Source organism: Chlamydotis macqueenii, chromosome 1 (genome assembly GCF_036417535.1).
Source record: "Chlamydotis macqueenii isolate bChlMac1 chromosome 1, bChlMac1.mat, whole genome shotgun sequence".
NCBI lineage: Eukaryota > Metazoa > Chordata > Aves > Otidiformes > Otididae > Chlamydotis > Chlamydotis macqueenii.
Genome location: NC_141556.1, coordinates 91,275,457 through 91,294,345, shown reverse-complemented (window position 1 = coordinate 91,294,345; position 18,889 = coordinate 91,275,457). Strand labels below are relative to the sequence as shown.

Below are 18,889 nucleotides of genomic sequence, written 5' to 3'. Positions count from 1 at the left end.
TTAGAAAGAAAGATGCTCTCTGTTTCCCACTCTGGTCATCAGACCCGAATGAACATCTCTTTTTTTCTCCCTTCCCCCAGCTCCCACCCACCTGAAGAAGGCATTAGTGACAGTACAGGCTACATGGGCTACAGCTAAATGGAGACTAGCTACAATCTAGTCATACAGGGTCATTCTCCGATCAGTGCGCATTTTGGCAGAAAGATAGGACTGCTCATTCTCCTTTTCCCTCCCACTCCTCCAATTACTATCACACTATTGCTATAAATCTTTTGATGGCCATGAGTGGACTTTGTCTGATCAGGCCCCAGGGCTGGCATGCTTGATGCCCTGCGAGCAGTTCTGGATGTGCTGCTCCCTGGGAAACAAGGCATCTCCCTTGCAGAGCTCCCAGGCATTCAAGCTAACCCTGCTGAGAAAGCATGGTTCATCTGTGGTAAGCCCTCATCACAAATCTCCTAAGACTCAGGTGGGTTTGGAAGCCTATCAGTCTGGCTAAGCCATTCTGATGTGGACACTAGGTGCTAATCATGGGGGAGGGAGTCTATGTTCAAAGGGCTGAGGGCAAGGGACAATGGAGGAGAGAGATGGAGCTAGCACCGTAATTGTGGCAGACCCCAACCCCTTTGAGGGTCAACAATGATCTCACTTGCCCTGTTGTTGGCAGGTGTGGTGTGGAAGGAGCAAATTCTCCTTTTCCAGAAGAAAATTATTTTGAAAAGCCACCTGATGATGCAGTGACAGCCAGGTCTTGTGTCATCCTGTTATGATGTGATGTTACAATGCAGACAGGAAGATACGATTATGTGGCATCATCCCAGAAGATATTTCAGGGCATTTTGAGTGCCCGGCTGCAAAATCAGAAGGGCTGGAAAATTTACCAGGGATAATTGTGTTGAGAGCTGAATCAGCTTGGCTCCACTAGCCTTTTAGGGAACTGCCTCATCAAATTCAAGTCCCATGTGTTTAGTTGAATGGGCTGCTTCTGAATCTCCAGCCTGCCTGAAAACAAGATGTTTCCACAGCAGCTAGCTAATGATAGCAATGCTTAGCCTGACTACAGTGCTCTTCACCTCAAAACACCTCCCTTTTAAATTAACGGTCAAAACCCACAGGGCAGGGAAGTGTTACCCAGGCTTAAGAGAAATGGAAATTGAGGGAGAAAGAGGGAGGAGGCTGTGATTCTGGTTATTGAGAGGAGGCTTTTTTGAGAGCTAAGGACTGCATCTCAGCGCATCAACTTACAGGGGAAAAAAAAAGGTCTAACAAGAAAATTTTATGCCTAAGGTTTCTTTGAAGGTGAACAGCAAAGTAAAAGCAAATGTTGAGATCAGCGCCAATACATGTGCTGAACACCTACCCTGGAGAAGCTGGTAGGGGCTTTCAGAAAACAAATGAGGCCCAGAGTACTTAAACTCTACTTTCCCCCTCTGCAAAATCCTCTTTGCATGTCCTGGGTCACTGGAGATATCCCAGCATTCGGCACCACAAATTCCTGGAGACTCCTCACAGAAGTGATGTCACACCAGGATGCCCTTCAAGATGATCTCAGGAGTCAGGGGAAGTGTTTTAAAGACGGACTAAAGCTGTGCAGGATGGCCTTGGCAGCTCGATTGGGAGGGGTATCTGCTAAGGAAATTCTGGCCCAGCTCACTTGCAGTTTTTGCTTTATCATTTAGCTTAATGGGCTACTAATTCAAAACCAGCTGTAAACAGGGCTGGCTATGAAAAAAAATAACACTGCGTGCCTGTGGAATTTAAGGATGTATAATAAAAATAATAATAAAAAGAAAGAGCCCTGGGTTTTCCATCAGATAAAAATATTTGTCATTGAAAATTCTGCTTAAAAAAAGAACACTCAAAATGGGAAAACTCCTCAAAACCTTAGATCCCAAACAGCCTCAGCAACTTTAATTTCATATCCAAGCACAAGTTTTGTTTGCAATACATACAATAATGGTGTTTAATTGGATTTATTTTTCCACAATAGGTTCCCAATGGCCTACTTTACTCCTTTTCTCAGCTCCTTGAATGTTATTTACAAATCACTCTCTGGGATTTAATTTTAATGGTAGCTTGACTTCTCCCTCCCTCCCCTCCTTTTTTCTGTAGGTACTTTTCTTTAATTGTATTTGTGGATTTGCCTTTTAAATAGGCAATTGTAACTACATCCTGAGCCTGAATAAGTTGCCAAGAGCAGAGCTTGATTTGAAAACGGCAGAGTTAAAGGGAGCTGGTGTAACACCCAACATTTATTCTTCTTTTCATGGGAGTACCTGCAGGTGCTTTACTTGGGCACGCGCCCTTTTGCAATAACACTGTACCCAAAAGCTCTGCACAGGCATTAACTGTTTAGGCCTCTGAACATTCCATGAGTTGAGTGCATCTTCATGATATGGCGGTAAAACAAAGACAGTAAGGAGCCCTAGGCCAAGATTTTTTAAGTGAATATAGGGACTGGCTGCCTTATTGTTGATTTAGTTTCAAACATTGCTTTCAAATGCTGTAGCCTGACTTTTGGAAGTGCCTACTCTTCTCTCTGCTTTTTCAGAATCTCAAGGGCACATCCAAACCCCAAGTCTTGTGTAGATGTTGGGGCTGCGCTCCCTGGACCTGAGGCTTGCTGGGGCAGCACAGAGACAGGAAAAATACTGAGACCCTATTTTGCCTTCACACGTCTTTGGAATAAAGCAGAGAGTAACACCTCACACTGCAATTCTTTTCATGCTCTCTGCCTCAAATGCAGCACTGTGTGACTGGCAGACTTGGGCGTGTGTGACAGAGAAATGAGAAAACAAAAAGTGTTTCACTGTGAATAGCTGCACAACTAGAGTGAAAAAACCTCCTGGCAGCAATTTAGTTTTTAGCTTCTCACTTGACTCTTCCGCCATCATTGCAAAATTTTAGGTCTGCTTATGCTTTTGATCCAAATTAGAACATGTGGGCAAAGACAGCTTAGGACAGGAATATATATTAGGAGTAGGTTTGCAGACAAATTGAACCTCACTGAAGACTGTCCAGACCTGGGTGAGGAAACAATGTCATGGCTCAAAGCTTGGCTAAAGGCTGTTGCTGTTTAGTTGATTGGTTTTCTGAAAATGGAGGGGGGAAGTGGAAAAATGAAGAAGGTGAACAGAAGGGACCAAATGACATGTAGATGAGAAGGGAAAGCCCTTATTTTCCTGCATTTCTGAACTGTTTTGCCCATCCCTAGCTCTGATCATTTATCAGGATGATGGAGAATGACCCAGCTAAAGAGCTACTTCAACATAAAACATATACTGACCTGGAAAAGGATTGGGGAGTGTGGGTAAAACTCGTTCTAAGGGGGGAAAAAAAACAATAAGCAACATGCAGGAGAAAAGGACAAGCCACTTTTCACACCAAGCAAGCAGCACATACAAACCTGATGGAGTTGTCCATCCCCAAATTAGAGAAACTAGAGTAGGTTTCATATACAGAGCATTTTGCTAGGAACACACCTAATACACATCAACATCCCCTGGGACTGGGAGTCAGAGAGAAGTCATTTGAAAAACTAAACAAATAATATCCACACAGCAAGAGGGATTAAGCACCTGCAGTGAAGGTAATTTGAGTTGATGGGCCACATCTCCCCTCTGACTTTCAAGACTACTCATGTAATCACACTACAGCACATCTTAGCTACACGTCTGGCTGCTGGAAGCTAGTCTTGGCAGAGAGGTGAGTTGTGGAAGTCCTCCACAGGTAGTTGCTGCCTCTCCAGAACCTTCTCCACAATGAATTTCTTGCCAGTGACAGGTCCCCTGAGGATGTGAGCATGGAAGCTGTCACCCTGGTGAATCCTCAAGGGCACTCTGGTTTTTTTTTGAGTCTTTGTCCTCCAGTGGGAACAGACTTTTTGCAGCCTCTAGTTGTACACAGAGCCTGCTGTTTTGGTTATAGGGATTTTACGTCACAGCAGGACTTTGTTATATGTCGCTGGTGGCTTCATACTTTGCTTCTTCCACACAAGGATCTCAAGGAGTTGCACAGACAGTGAAGGAAACTGGTGTCAGAGACCTCAGTCTGAGGCTACCAGTAGTATTAATTTCATTTTAGAAGTTGTACAGTTGATACACAGAGCAAGGAAGCAATCTGCCCAAGGTCAAATGCTGAACTGTTGGCAGAGCCAGGCGCAGAACCAAGAACAGAAGACCCCCAGGCCTGAGAGGTCACTGGGTCTCCTTTCATTACCTTCAGAGCTTGCTGGATGCCTTGTACTGACTGAGACAAGTTCCTACTCATGGACTGATCCGTAGGCAGACTTTTAGCTGTAAAGATATGCCACTGTGCAACAGCTGATAGGTCTGGGGCAATGAGTTGTCTCCTGGCTTACCTGTAAGGATGGTGCTAAGATCACTGCTGATGGACATAGAGATTGGCAGGTACATAGGTAGTCCACTATTATTCTTTGATCAACCCAGGCGCAGCTATTTGGAGGCCAACACTCTTTACACAGCATCCCTGGTGCAAAGAGCTAGTTTCTGACTCGCTGGAGCCCACAGGGATGTAGTGGCTCAGGCCCATTCCTGTGACACTGGCAGATATCCTGCCCCGATGGTGGTAATGGAGCTGTTTGAATCCACAGCAGGCACAGTGGAGATTGTCTCTTGCCTAGAAAACACACGGCTAGCCTGGATCTCTGTGTTTATGTAGCAACAGGGGACTATTGTTCTGCGAAAGCAGGCTGTTGTGCTGACATGACTTCCTTGTTATTTAGTTTGGTTAAATAACTCAACTCCCCTTTACCTTCTTCCTGCACAGCAGGCTGCAGGCTGCACAGCATAAGCAGTAAAAGAAAAACACTACGGCCTCATTATCATGCTGCTTTCTATTCAAGGACTCTACCTCTGTTCCCCTCGCCGCTGTGTGTTGCCTTTATTGCTCCACCCTGGCTAATTAGCAGTGTCTCAGCCTTGCCCCATCCGGATGTCACCCTAACCGCGTTCCTCCTCTCCTGAGTCTTCCCATTATTGACAGCCCCTGGGAAAACACAGGGTTTGCACTAAGAGCCTCTAAAGACAGATTTTGGCCACAGTTATGCTCCGAACCCTAGCAGCCACCTCCGTAAGTGAATGCTCAGGTGCAAAAAAACGTGGGCAAGAGAGTTAGAAGAAGGGGTGTAAGCGCATGCATGCAGCCAGCACTTGTGCCGGGGCGCTAACAAATAATGACAAGATAGAGGTTAAGTGCCAGCTCTTCTTAGGAATATGCCTCTTGCTGTGATCAAAACTGCTGGACTGCACTGATAATTCTACCTGAAGCCTCTTGAGGAGGTAGAGGTGGGATCCTGTCTGCTGCTGCTTCTAACGGGCACAGACCTTGCCAGCTGCTGCTTCACCCCCACATTTTCTTACTCCCTGAAGGGTGCAGAGGATGCAAGCTGCAGAGGGTGTGGCAGGGGACCTGCTGAGGTGGCAGTCTCCTATAGCTGAGAGAATTTAGCCAGCCCGACTGCCTAAGGATGTGCGGCACTGCTCTGCTGTCTCCTGAGTTATCCTCTGGGATGTGCTAGCTCTGTGGGAGGCAGAAGTCAACGAATTTGGAAGAGCTTTCATTTCTTTTCTCTGCCTTGCTAGATTGCACCAGGTGCTGCACCTGCCTCTGCATGCCTGTGAGGGTGTCTGTGTGCTTGCTTATACATCACACAGGTGCATGCTTACATATACACACTCACGTACACGCAAACCTATGAATCTATATGCTTGTACAGCAGACATGTATCTGGTATATATACACATATTTACACTTCTGCGTACCATGGGCAAAGATACAAATTGTGACTTTTACTCATAATGCTTTTCATAGCACTCTGTTAGCTGAGTAGAATGAAAAGAAAACACCTTCCTTCCCTCCTAACACACTTTGGAAACAACCCCTTTTCCTTCAGTTGTGGCACTACTTTTCACCTCTGTTGCTCTGTGATGGCAGCCCTGGCTTGGCCTCTCTGTCAGGTAATTTTCACAGAGATCTGTGTTACTGCCTCTTTCCTAGGTCTCACAATATTTTGTGCTTCGGGGGTTACAAATCCTGTTCCTAGGCTCTGCAGAACTCAAGTAACCTACTGGCTTGCTAATGCTACAAAACATGGTCCTGTCCCCAACTCCTCATATCCACAGAGGTGTGATGGGCTTGGTGCACGTTGAGCCCTTCATGCATGGGCTCTGGTGCTTGTTGAGCCCTTCCGTGAACTAATTCAGCTCAGCACAACAAAAGAAGACTTTGGGGGTATTTTGGGGGGTGGGCCATAAAGCTCAGTGACTTTTTCACTGGTTTAGCAGGTTTAACTGACTCAGTGGGTTGTCCACTGAGCACCAGAATAAGGAAAACAACAAAAGCATGTGGCAGAGAGCAGGGTGAGCAAAAGGAGTGGGGAGGAAGAGATGGCAGCAAGCTATTTGATCAGTTGCATCATCAGACTGTACCTGAGTACCCTCTCTGCAAACATTTTCCATGTTGCGTTGGAAACAGGTTCCTGGGTAAGGTAGACCTTTGGTATGGCCATTTTTTTGTTGTCGCAAACTCAGTCTCTAGGAGTAAGGGGTATAAATCCACCTACAACAGGCAATCCTGCTGCTACATCCTTTAAGGAAGCGCACTAGCTACCTATTCATACAGCTCAAGGGAGCTGCTTTTGTATTTTAATGCATTCTTCTATCTATGGTATTGGCATCTAAGGCATTTGGTCTCTCCAAGAGTTTTTCAGTGCTGGCTGAGATTTACTGGAATGGTAGTCACCTATTTTTCTCTACTGCTAAACAGTTCTTTCACATCGTTTTGCTAACTCCCCTTCTGTCCTTCACCTCGGGCAAAGCTGCCAGTACTTCATTATTAAACTCTCTGGTTGTTCCTTCAGTCTTGGCTGCCATTCTTTTTTTGTGCTGTGATGGGACACTGACGAACTACTGTTCTATCTGCCTCCCTAGTGGGATGTTGCCCTACAGTGAGCTTGTTCTCTATGTAACAAAGAAATAAAATCTCTGGTTCTAGAGATGAAAAACACTCCCAAGTATTTGATTATCTGCTGTACGTTGCAAAAACTTGGCACTGCTTTATTTTCCTGCCTGAGTATATGGCTGGGAGTGTGCATTACCTGTTATTTCAGCTACTGTGTGATCACTACAGCATTTTTTTTTCATCTGGGCTTGTAGGTTTTTTCAGCTGCTTGCTTTATTGTTATGAGTCTGGATTCCCTTCACTCATTTCCCTCCTGATTTCCTAACCTTAGAAATACCACCTGTAGCCCGCCTGAATGCATTTTTTTTCTCTCTTTCTCTCTTCCACACTAACTAGAAGAGAGATTTCCTGAAACAATATGAAGGAATTGCACACTGAAGAAATAGAGATTAACTAAGCATCAAAAATGAAAGTTAGAAACAGTCCACTGAAAACCATCAAATCTCTCTCAGCTCTTGGGTCTCCATTCTTCTGGCTCTTGTGAAGTTCTCTAGTGTTTCCCAGCATAAATAGGCCTTGCATTTCTAAGGTTAAAATGATAAACAAAATCCAACAACTTGAAAGAAGGAAAGTTTTCTTAATACACATCAAAAGGAGGCTAAAATAGGACCCTTGCTGTTGCAAGTCATCTTTAATAGTTGCCACATTTCCTCCTGCAATAGTTAACAGCAACTTTGCAAGATCTCTCTGGGTCTCTTACACGTTCTGCCACTCATTGTATGACCATGGGTAAACCACTTCTTCACGCTGTACCTTGGTTTCCTACTACAAAATGGTGCTAATAACACTCATTTCTTAATAACTTGTGATGTTAAAATATTTATTGTTAGCAAATCCTTTGAGATCCTTTGAGCTGAAGGTTGGAAGTCATGCAGAATGCTTTTCTAGCAAAATCAACCCCCCCAGCTAAAATCACGTGTGTATACATGCATTATTGAATTTCATCTTATATTTTGTTCCAGTGATGCATTTCAGCTCATCTATGTAACAGGAACCAACAGAGAGGGCCAAATTTAGAATTCAGCCACAAATAATGGATTCTAAACTTAGCATTTTATTAATATCAGCAAGAACAAATCTGGAGTATTTGAAAATTGTGTTCCAGATTGCTGCCTGAGGATTTTATTTGGATCTCATGACAGTCACAAGACCAGGGTGAAAAGATTTTCAAAGTAGAAATTTGCTTCGTGTGCTGTAATGCTACAGGAAATAAAATATATGTTTTTTTTTAAATGATAATATCTGTCCTTTAGAAAAAAAACTTCCACAGAACGCACCCAAATTCTGCAAAAATTAAAACTGCCATGAAATAAATCCAGAGGTGGAAAACAAAGAATGCCAATGGATTTATCCTTTTGCACTACATCTGTTATAAAACAACCAAATCAAAATATTGTTTTCCTGATGGTTTGATTAATCTGACCACACACAGCAGAAACTAGATAAACTGCATCCCATACTAAGACTGCTTTACACAGCTTATCTTCTTTCTGTTCAAAAGGACATGCAAGTCATGGCCTGAGTGTTTTAATTCAATTTGCAACTGTCAGAGGAATACACCCCTAAGTCACTTTTGCATCTATGTGTCCATTGATGTGAGTGGGTCATTCTATTTCTGGTGGCAATAACAACGTGTGGACCAAGTTGGGCCCAAGTTTTGGACCTGGAATCAGGAACTGTATTTTGAACATTCCACAGTTTATACGTGTGCGTGGGTAGTAGGTGAGGGGCATGGGCTCTGTTTAGGGTCAGGTTTGAGTCAGCTCCAAAATTCAAAACCAGCAGGTAACTCTGCTCTAGAGTTTGGTCTAGTCCCAGCTTCTGTTTACACTTACTACAATAAACTCAGTAATTGAAAGGTAGCAGAATGAGATCCAAGAAATGTTATTCCATATTTCATCTGCTGATTACCTTTCCCCCCATGTTCCCTATGGTATGCCCCTTTAAATCATTCTGTCTTTTCCCACTTCTTTCCTTTCCATTTTCAAACTAATTTCTCTTTTTCTTGACTCTCTCTTGTTCTCCTCAGGCTGAATAGTTAGTGCTCTCCATCTCTCCAAATTACTTGTCATTTCTCAGCTGTCATGGACCCTTTGAGCCCTGGCCTTCTGTCTCCTTACTAAAGGGGCCGTCATTCTAAACGCTTTTTTGTTTCCAGCTTTAAAACAAACATGGTTTTATTATTTTAACAAAATATGATTTCAGCAAAGAAAGTCAATCATAAGGCTTGACTGTAAACCTTTTAATTTGTCTGTATTTGTGTTTCATGGCAAGTATGAACATGTAGTATCTGAAGCAGAGGGCTGAATGCCAGTTCATGGCTGGAGGTTTGTGGGGGTGGGGGTGGCAAGTGGATGCTTTTCTGAGTTTTGGTCACCGTGTGCTTCCTACACAGCCCAGTCTTTGTGAGAGTGATCCAGACCTCCCTTCACCCTTTCCCATACTTACTGTAAAGGTATAGGCTGGCATTTGTGACTCCCAGCTTGTTGGCAGCCACGCAGGTGTAGTTCCCGTAGTGTTCCTCAGTGACGTTGGCCACCATCAGCAGAGACTGGGTCCCTGTGCTCTTTATCTCCAGACCGTTGGCGCTGTTTATCCTGGGAAGACAAGAGAAGAGGTGTGTAGTGCAATGGCAGTTGGGTATTGGGAAGGAAATCACTGCCTGGCAGGCAGTAAACCGAAGTCATTCAGCCCACCTGGAAGGTGACGATGCAGGTAGGCAGGAAGGAAATGTGAGAAAAAAGAGACCAAAGAAGGCATTGATGGAAAGCAAGAGAAGGGAATGAAAGGAAGCAGGACGCAGTGGGCTGAAATGCCACTGGTAAAGCAGTGGAGAGGCAAGAAAAGTCGAGGGAAAGTGAGGAAGCCTTTACTCAGCACCAACTAACACTTGGAAATGAACACACCATGGCCAGATGAGGGCTAGCCAGTAAGTGAACAAAAGTTTTTTAGTGAAACACACCAATTCGTGTTCCAGTATGTGCATATACCAAAGCTGAGTCGCCTTTGAGCCTGTGCACATGGGTCAGGTTAAAAACTGGGATAATAACACAACCTTCTTAATGCCAGGTAAATGCTCAGGTATAAGAGACAGATCTCTTTTCTCGTTTTCTCTCATATGCAAATCTAGGTTGCTCAGGACACACAGATGGGGGAATCTTACACCTCAGCAGCTCCTTCCCCTAGATGAAGGCACCTAGAGTGGCATTACCTGCTTGGAGACTGACACTGCCTTTTTTTCTGTCTGTATCATGGGCTATTTAACGCATTAACATCATCAAGAAGAAAGCACTATTGATATCTGTATTGTGTATTGGCCCATAACTGACTTAAAGGCAAGAGCTCCATCCTCTGTACTTCCTTCAGCATCCCCAGCGCAGAGAGGGATTGCCTCCTCCAGCCCTGACCATATTGGCTCTGCTGAGGCTGATGGGACCATTGTGACTTATATGATTTGTGAAGAGTAATTTGTTCAAGGAGAAAAGTTGGGGAGGACGATAGGTGATTCTCTAAGGATCTTCTATTGAGTGGATGGAAAAGGAGAGAAGGGAACAGGTGAGCTAAAGGTCTTACCTGGTGTCATCTCTGTACCACTCAAAATCAGGTGTGGGCACCGCTGATGCCTCGCATCGGAGTAAGGCTTGTCGTCCTGTGGCCGCTTCATTGCTCTTGGACTCTGTGATGGTGGGAGGGTCTGCAGGAAGGAAACGTGGTCACTTAACACACTTCCAGTGGAACGAAGCAATGAAACTATGTCAGGGCGCTGGCTTTCTCATACAAACCGTTTGGGCTGGTGGAGGCCCACAGCTGCTGCTTAGTGGCACATGCTCCTCCCTGCTTCTCTGGAGAATATTTGCTCTTTGAACTCTCCCTAATAGACCGCATTAGCATCACTCCTTACATGTGCTTTTCTTCACCGATACTGAATAAAGTTCTGTCATAAATGCATACGCATACAGAGGCAGATTTAAGGTTAATGACAGACTTCTGTAATTTTGTGAATATTTACCTGTGGATCTCTAGTTCACATGGGCTCATCAGAGAGAAGACGATGAGAGAAAGACTTCATCAAGGGTAAAGGAAGACAGCAAAAGTAAAAGGAATAAAGCAGGAATTTAACACTGGCATGAATTTTTTTTTTCCATACAACCTCCATGTCTAATGACAAAACTATAGCAAGAAAGGAAGGGACTGAGGCAACATGTGTGAGACAGAAATGTGTTCACAGCTTAAAAGTGAAGAGCTTTAGCAGGAGCTATAGGTGCAACTTGGAGAGCCAGACCACTTCTTGAGACACTTCCCGTAGGTGTCTAAGGTTATAAATCCTATCCAGACCTTCCTGGACATCATGCTCAGCCCAGCATGGGGCTCCCACCTCTGCTTACTTTGAAGCCTGAGAGTTGTGCCACAGGCAAACAAAATTTGGGAATTATATCGGTGTGCTCCGCTGGAGCTAGGTCTCAGTGCTGGCTGGGTGCCGCGTAAGGTAGGCACCAACATCTTCAATCCCAGCTCCATGTTCAAAATGTTAAGTGACAAGCTTTACATGTTAAAAGGCGGATTTATTTCCACCTGGCTGCTGAGAGGGATCAGGGAATAAGTGCCTTGTCTCTCATCACTAATACTGGCATACCCTGAGGTTACAGGGCTGCAACTCAGACAGCTACTTTGCTTAGGCTCAAGTTACCACAAAGCACGCTCTGCGTGCACAGAGTACAGCTGTACCATCTGCATCCATCCCAGCACCGAAAGGCCAAAAAAAGAATCAAAAAGGATTGTGTCAGTCAAAGAAAAAAAAAATAATTCTGTCTGGAAAATGTATGGAAAGAAGTTTGTTTGTGAACACATTAGCCATCTCAATGTGATCCCTTTCCTGACCTTAATTGGGATTTTATGCAGGGCTTTAGGGATATTGCAGTGCGCCCTCTAACATCATAAATATTAATAAGTGTACATAAATAGGATCCTACATTCAAAGGCTGTGGGTTCACGTAAATATTTTAATTTGGAAAGGAGGAGGGGTACTAAAAGGATAGTGAAGGTGATTTTTTTAAGCATCCTTCTTCGATTTTTTGGTTTGAGCAGTGTATCTTCTTGCCATCTGCAGCAAGACAAACTTTTTCCATTTCACTGAAGCCAGCACAAGAGGTGGGTCACAAAATGAACAAGCACCCTTCTGTGGGCCTAGAAAAGGACCTCGGCAGGCGTGTGCTCCCTGGGCCGCTGCCAGGGAGCCCAGCCCCTCGCTCTAAGCAGCCCCTGCCTTAGCCACCCTCCTCGACGACATTTTAAAGGACAGAGCCCAGCTGGGTGACAGGCCATACCTCAGCTGCCCCGGCTTTTGTTAAGGCACTCTGGCCCCAAGGCTGCCTGCTCGGTGAAGGGTGGTCTGCTTGCTGCAGTGCTCTCCCAGGAGAAGGCACAGGAGCTGGCCCTGGACAAACCAGCCTGCTGTATTCAGAAAGCAGCCACTCTCTATTTAGCTGCTTGCTGCCAGGGAAGCCAGGAGCGGGTTCCCTTTAGCTGTTTTCCCTCTGCTCTTCCCCAGGCCTCAGTTTCCCTGTCTGTGACGTGCAAGGGCCATTACTTGGGAAGCCTGAAGGTGGTAGTGTGAGACCAAAGCAAAGCGAGGGTGCTCTTCCCTGCAGTCTGGGCTAACAAGCTGTGTGCTTCACAGCATCAGCAGAAGATAAGAGATGGCCAGGAAGCTCCTGAGGTTGGGCAGGTCCCATTTTTCAAACTTACTGTAGTTTTCCCACTTTCGGCTGCTTGTGGTGTAGTTTAAGGAAGCAAGATAAGGAAAGATGTATGCAAATGTCTAGCTTTCATTCCGCAAACAGGACTGATTTTTTTTTCCTGTGCCTGGCCCTCATGACCTCTTAGATTTCTTCCCTTTCTTTCAAAATAAAAGATCTGTCCTGAAGGAAATTATAATTTGTTCAACATTACAAATTAGGCCATGTAATAATATTACAATACTATATCACATGATATTTTCATATATTCCAACAGTAAAAATGTTTAAGATCTTACTGTAGCATAGTTATTATGAATTGAAACAAAGTCAAAATCAAACATTCTGACTTTATACAAACAATCTGCTTCAACCATGTTAAAAGCATCATTGAAACTATGTTTCACAGAAATATCTGAAAATATTAATTGGTTCTCATGGAATGTCTTGAGTCTATAAACTCAGCTGTTTTTGACAGAAAAAAATCCTCAACAGTTTTAGTACAGAAAATCTGCTACTACATTAACGTAAACTTGGCCCATGAAACAGCCTGTATTACACCACTGCCACCCAGTTTCTAAGAGAATTATAAAAATTGTATGGATTCTGAAGATGCTGCAGGGAGTCTGTAACCTTGACTTCTAAGCAAGATAGGCAAGTTGATCTGATTTGATGGCCCAAAGGGCAGCAAGAATGGTATTAAAAGGTGCTAAAACCACCTGTGGCAGCAAATTAGACTGAGATGGGCTGAAATACTTGCTGCGTCAGCTCTCTGCCCTAACCTACTCTCCAAAGAGTGCTACCCATGAATCAAGGCCATGCCTGAAACATGCCTGTAACCATCTCCAGTTTCAGTTTATATTAATATTCTGGTGTGTGAACTGCATAAGGTCAGGAGAGGATATGTCTCCTATTCATCCATCCCAGCTGCAGAGGTATTAGCCTCCAAGCAAGGGAAGAGAGTAGGTAGATGGGGATATTCACTTTAAATCATACCAGTGCCAAATATGAGCCATACAAATACAGAGGTGGACATACACACAACGCAGGATTATAGTAACAGCAGTTTGAAATATCCTGTGTCACTGTGAGAGAAGCACGCCAGCAGAATGAGTAGGACATCTGTCCAAGTAGATGAGATCCATGCCCTACTCACTAGAGAACATCCGCTGAAGGTGTGGGGTGTGGATGTAAGCCACATGGCTAACTGTGCCTCTGAATGTTTTCAGGTGGGTTGCTGTCTCCTCTGGTCAAGCCCCTTTCTGTACTGCATGGAGGGTCTCTTGAAGAGGGCTTTATGCTAATAACCTGAAACCAGCATAAAAGTCAAGTTTTTGCACCCTCTCATTGTGGGCATGCCTCTGCCCCACGTCCTCCGGGCTCCTGGGCTGTGATACCCATGTAGGCACTGCCGAGGTGGCTGGGTGCAGGCAAGTGTGTGTTTTCTGTGAGCTGGCTGAACCCTCCTTTATCTCTCCTTGCTGCCTTTCTGAAGCTTCTCTTCACACTACTGTTCTCCCGAATATCAACGAGTGAAAACAAGGCATCGCCAGTGTTTCTGAGGGGAGAGACAGGGGCAGCTCACAGCTCCTCTCTTTTTTTTTTCCCCCCTCTCTGTCTCTTTTTCTTTCTTTTCTTATATATTACTAGGTTTAAGGCACAAACTAAACCCTGCAATAACTCTCTGATTGCAGATAGCTTCCTCAGTGCCCCCCTCCATTTCAGATCATATCATATAAACCCAGAAAGGCTTCTCTGTTTACCCTACAGCCACCGCTGCCCATGGGCAAAGCCCTCCCCGTTGACCCACTCCAGATGCAATGTACTCACAGTTCACAGTGACCCGGACTTGCTTGACGTCTGCTGAAGCAACCTCGTTGGCAGCTTTGCATTCGTACTTGCCCGATTGCTCTCGCGTGATCCCTAGGATCTCCAGATACTCTTCCTCGCCTTCAAACTCTCTGCCTGGTAGGACAGAAAAATGAAGATGGTGGCTCTGTTAAGCATGCAGATTTGGAAAGCCTTCTGCTTAATTGCTATCGAGGAACAATCACAACAGAGATTCTGCAAATAAACAACAGTCATGAGCAATTTTAAAGTTATTTCAGAAGCCATACCAGCAAGATACTGGCATTGTATTTAGCTACAGAAAACTTGAATTCTGGAAATCTGGAAGGAAGTACACAGGTGGTACCAACGTGTTGCATCCCACAGGCTGTCCAGGCCAAGAAGCAAAATCTCCACGACATGAGACCAGTGGTGTGATGGCTGAGTACCAGGGGAGGTTAGGTTAGCGAGCCTGTGGCTGATGGGCTGGTTCAGGGCTAGCTGGTTCCTCAGATGTGATGGTGTATTGTCAGCACCCTTTTGCCCACTGCAAACCTATGAAAAATGTCTTTCTGTCTGTCAGAGAAACCACCACCCTGAAGTGCCATTGATTAGATCGAGCTACGGTTAAACACAGCCAAACTGAGAGAAACAAAGTGTAATTTGATCTGCGGAGACCAATAATCATTATGAATCCCTGATTTACTGTACATACGAAATGACATATTTAAACCATGCTGCCTCGCTAACGCAGTTTTGAAAGCAGTGACTTGAGCGTCAGGGTTACAGTTGGGGGCAGGAACCAGGGGAGGTCTGTGGCCTTGCTTTTAATTCACTGTATGACCTTGGGTGAGTCACTCCCTTGCTCTCCCTCTGTGAACTCTGGCTAATAGCCCCTTTCTCCCATCACCTCCTGGTCAGAGAAGGGTGGTGAGGTTAACCCATGTAAAACACATTAGAATTGCTGGATGAAAGGTGCCAGGGAAGCATGAAATATTAGGATTGGTATAACTATCCTATTCCTTCAGAAAGCAAAGTAAGGCTCCTTCTAGAAAGATCACAAACCATGTTGGCAGCACTGGGAGGGAGACGCTTCCCTCCTCTGCAAGGGCTGGCTGCAAGCAATGCTCTGCAGCATGCAAAGCCACAAACCACAGTTGTGTGCCTGCGAATGTTTAGAGAAAGCACCCCCCAACCCTCAAAGGGTAAAAGCTAGATTTACAAAAAAAAAAAACCAAAACCCAAAACTCATCACCTCACAAGGGCTCCTATTTGGGCTCCTCAGAGAGTGATCAGATTTTCCAAAGCAACTCTCTGCTCAGAAGACATTTTCTGCTGATAGGTGCTGAGCACTTGTGAAACCCTGCCCACTTCACGTAAGTGCTTAAGTTGTTTAATGGAGTTCAAACAGTGCCTGGGAGGACGGGGCTGTTGTCTTTGGCTCTACACCACTGCATGAAAGCAGTGGGTAAGCCCCATCCCTGGACCTGAAGGTCTCATGGAGCCATCTGCAATGAATCCCACCACACAGGCATGGGTTTGCTGCAGCATGTTGGCCAGGTCAGGCTGGGGATGCCAGCTGAATGCATTTCCCTTCTGCATCAGAGATAGGGACTTCAGCAACTTCAAAATCTGCTCAGGGCTCTGTCCTTGACACAATTATTTTTGCCTTTTTATTTTCCCCTGGCAATTTTCAGAGCCATTCTAGGGGAAAACCACCCCTTGTCACAGAGACTCAGCATGAAAACAGCAGTGTACCTATTAGACTTGTGCAAAAATAAGGTCTCCCCTCTCATTCAGTGGGGCTAACCAGCAGTCCCTTCTCCAGCTCCCACCAGATGTTCAGGTGAACGGAAATCTCATTGCTATGTCTAAAACTTACAATTACTTTGATGCAGGTTTTTGCATCCCCTAACAGTCTGCTGAAGTGCCTTACTGCAAGGCAGCAGTTGAATTTTACAAGGCTGGGGGGCAAAGTTGGCTCCTGCTGCCCACTCAGAGCTCCAGGACATGGCTCTCAACCCTCTGCTGCGCACTGCAGCTGATGCTCTGGAGAGTCAGTGGAGAAAGAAGCAAGGGTGGGATTTTTACAGGTGCTTTTTATGGCTGTAACTCATGAATATGTCAGGGAATCTTAACTCCTGTAGGACCAGAGTTAGGTGTGTCATAGTACCGGACGGGAGTCACCATCTAGCCCATTCCTCAACCTCAAGGCAGGACACATGGGTCACATCAGGGATACAGCCATCCTCTGTCTTCCAGCGGCAGAAACTCTGCAGCCGCTCCAGACGATCTGTTCCAGTGCTTCATTGTCCTCACCGCTGGAGCAGTTTCCCTGAAGTTTGACCTGAGTCTCCCTTGCTGCAATTTAAAGCTATTATTTTTGTCTTAGCCACTACAGACAAAAAGAACAAATCATTCCCTCCTTCTCTGCAATAGCCTTTTATCAACTTTTAAATCACTTAATGTTCCTCCCTCCGTTGTCATCTTTTTTATTTTTTTTGGCTGAATATTGCCAGGTCTGTCAACCTTCCTCTGTAGGTGAGGTTTTCTTAGACCCTTGATCATTCTTGTTCTTTCCTTTTAGACCTCAGTGACAACTTCACATTTTTCTGGAAGTGCAACGCCCCAAACTGAACATCATTTCAGATGAGGTGTTACCATGGCTGAACACAGATGAAGGATTGCATTGCAAGTTCTGTGCTGTGCTGCTGTCCATACAGCCAATACATTGTTTGTGGTTTTGCCATAGCAAGACTCATTTTTGGTTGGGAACTCTTTTAATTCCCAGATCTTCTTATCACATACCACTACCTGCTAATAACGCTCTTCGAAAATCTCCCTCCCAATTCGAGCTGACAACTAACACTCCTTTCCTTTCACAGCAGCACTCCCAGTTGGTAGGTCAGCCAGTTGACTGGAAAGTTAATCAGACATCAGGGAAAGACTCACAAAGAAAAGGTTAAAACATAATTTGCCTCTGCCTTGCAAATAATTTGCTCTGCAATTCTGCCTTGTTTATACAGAGAGTTCATTCCAAGTGGGACTTGCTTCTCCTGCAATTTGCCCTTGTCACAAGACTGTCACTGTAATGAAAAGAGGGTTGAGGGTGACTTAACCAGCTCTAATGGAGTGGCACCCTCATTAAGGGTGCTGTTAAGTCTGTCTGTCAGAGAACCACATCAGTGGAACTCCAAAGTATCCAAAAAGGGTACACACTTTCCTAAGGGAAGATGTTTTTCAGCTTCTCCCCTGCATACGTGTACACACTTGAAGTCTAAACCATGTCCAGCAGGAGAGCTTTCACAGCTACTCACAACCCCGCCTAAGAGACGCTGGTTTGCCCAGTGGAGCTCTCTGGGAATGAAAGGGAGAACTTCTGTTTTAGAGGGCACCCCAAAGACATCAATAGGCCTATTCAGCTCCTCTTTCCCCTCCTCCAGGACACATATATGAGCATAATATTTCAGGGGAAGTTTCTGTGACAGTTTCTTGCCAAAACAGTGGTAGCTCTGTTCCTCTCCCTGCACTGGTGACCTGTTTCAACCCTGGGCATCAACATTTTGCTAGAACTCAGCTACTCTCACTTGCAAAACAGACTGTTTTGCTCGCAGCCCTGTTCCCTCTAAGAGTATGTTAACCATTTCTAACAAAAGCATTTATATAAAATTGAGGTGTCACAGTACAGATCAGGGAGAGGAAAGATGTATCATGGTGTGTTAGAAAAATGTCAGGTTGTGATATCTTGCACAGAGCTGTAGAGATGTTTTCACTAATTCACCTTGGCAGCCAGATTATGTGAGTCACATAACTCTAACCTCTAAGGCAAAAGGGGTGGAGGGGGGAGTAGCAACACCGAGCAAATTTACAAATGTTTCTGCGCAGGAGCCAGCTGTGGCAGGGAGCTGATGGTTGTGACTATGCAGTTTATCAAAGAGAGGAGAGAGAAGGCTTGGACAATGCTTTTTGGTACCAATAATAATGATCACATTCTGTTAGGTGACGAGAGGGACTGCCGGCTCTCGGCAAGCGAGCTACTCCATTCCCATTAAGAGAAGACGTCTGCCTTGAGCGTGTTATCCAGGGATAAAATCCTGACTCTATTGCCAAACCTTCCTTGCCGACATGCAATGTCCCCAACTGTTTTGCCTGGTTCAGTACAACCCCTTCCCAGTGAGGGGCCTTCCAGGTTTCCCCGGGGCATATGACTCCTCATGCAGTGCAGCTCTTCTCATCCCAAAGCATCCCTTCCCATTACTCTAGGCAACCTTCTTCCCTGCAGGTTTTTTGCCTTTTACACGTTCATAGTTAGCTTGGTTTGTTGCTGCAGCCCTGTTAAACACCGTC

The 18,889-nt window shown here is 45.0% G+C and overlaps 1 protein-coding gene across 3 annotated transcripts in view; it reads right to left on the bottom strand.

Annotated features, from left to right (window-relative positions):
- Positions 1–18,889, bottom strand: part of LSAMP (limbic system associated membrane protein) — a 1,033,563-nt gene that overhangs the window by 21,350 nt on the left and 993,324 nt on the right. For 2 of the 3 annotated variants that reach the window (XM_086761171.1, XM_086761161.1), the window contains 4 exons: positions 14,546–14,680; positions 10,555–10,675; positions 9,430–9,578; positions 3,287–3,322 (listed from right to left, as the gene is read on the bottom strand). In XM_086761171.1, coding sequence (XP_086617297.1) covers positions 3,287–3,322; positions 9,430–9,578; positions 10,555–10,675; positions 14,546–14,680 — 441 coding nt within the window. The remainder of the gene's footprint in view (positions 1–3,286; positions 3,323–9,429; positions 9,579–10,554; positions 10,676–14,545; positions 14,681–18,889) is intronic. The other variant, XM_086761180.1, reaches the window with a different exon arrangement.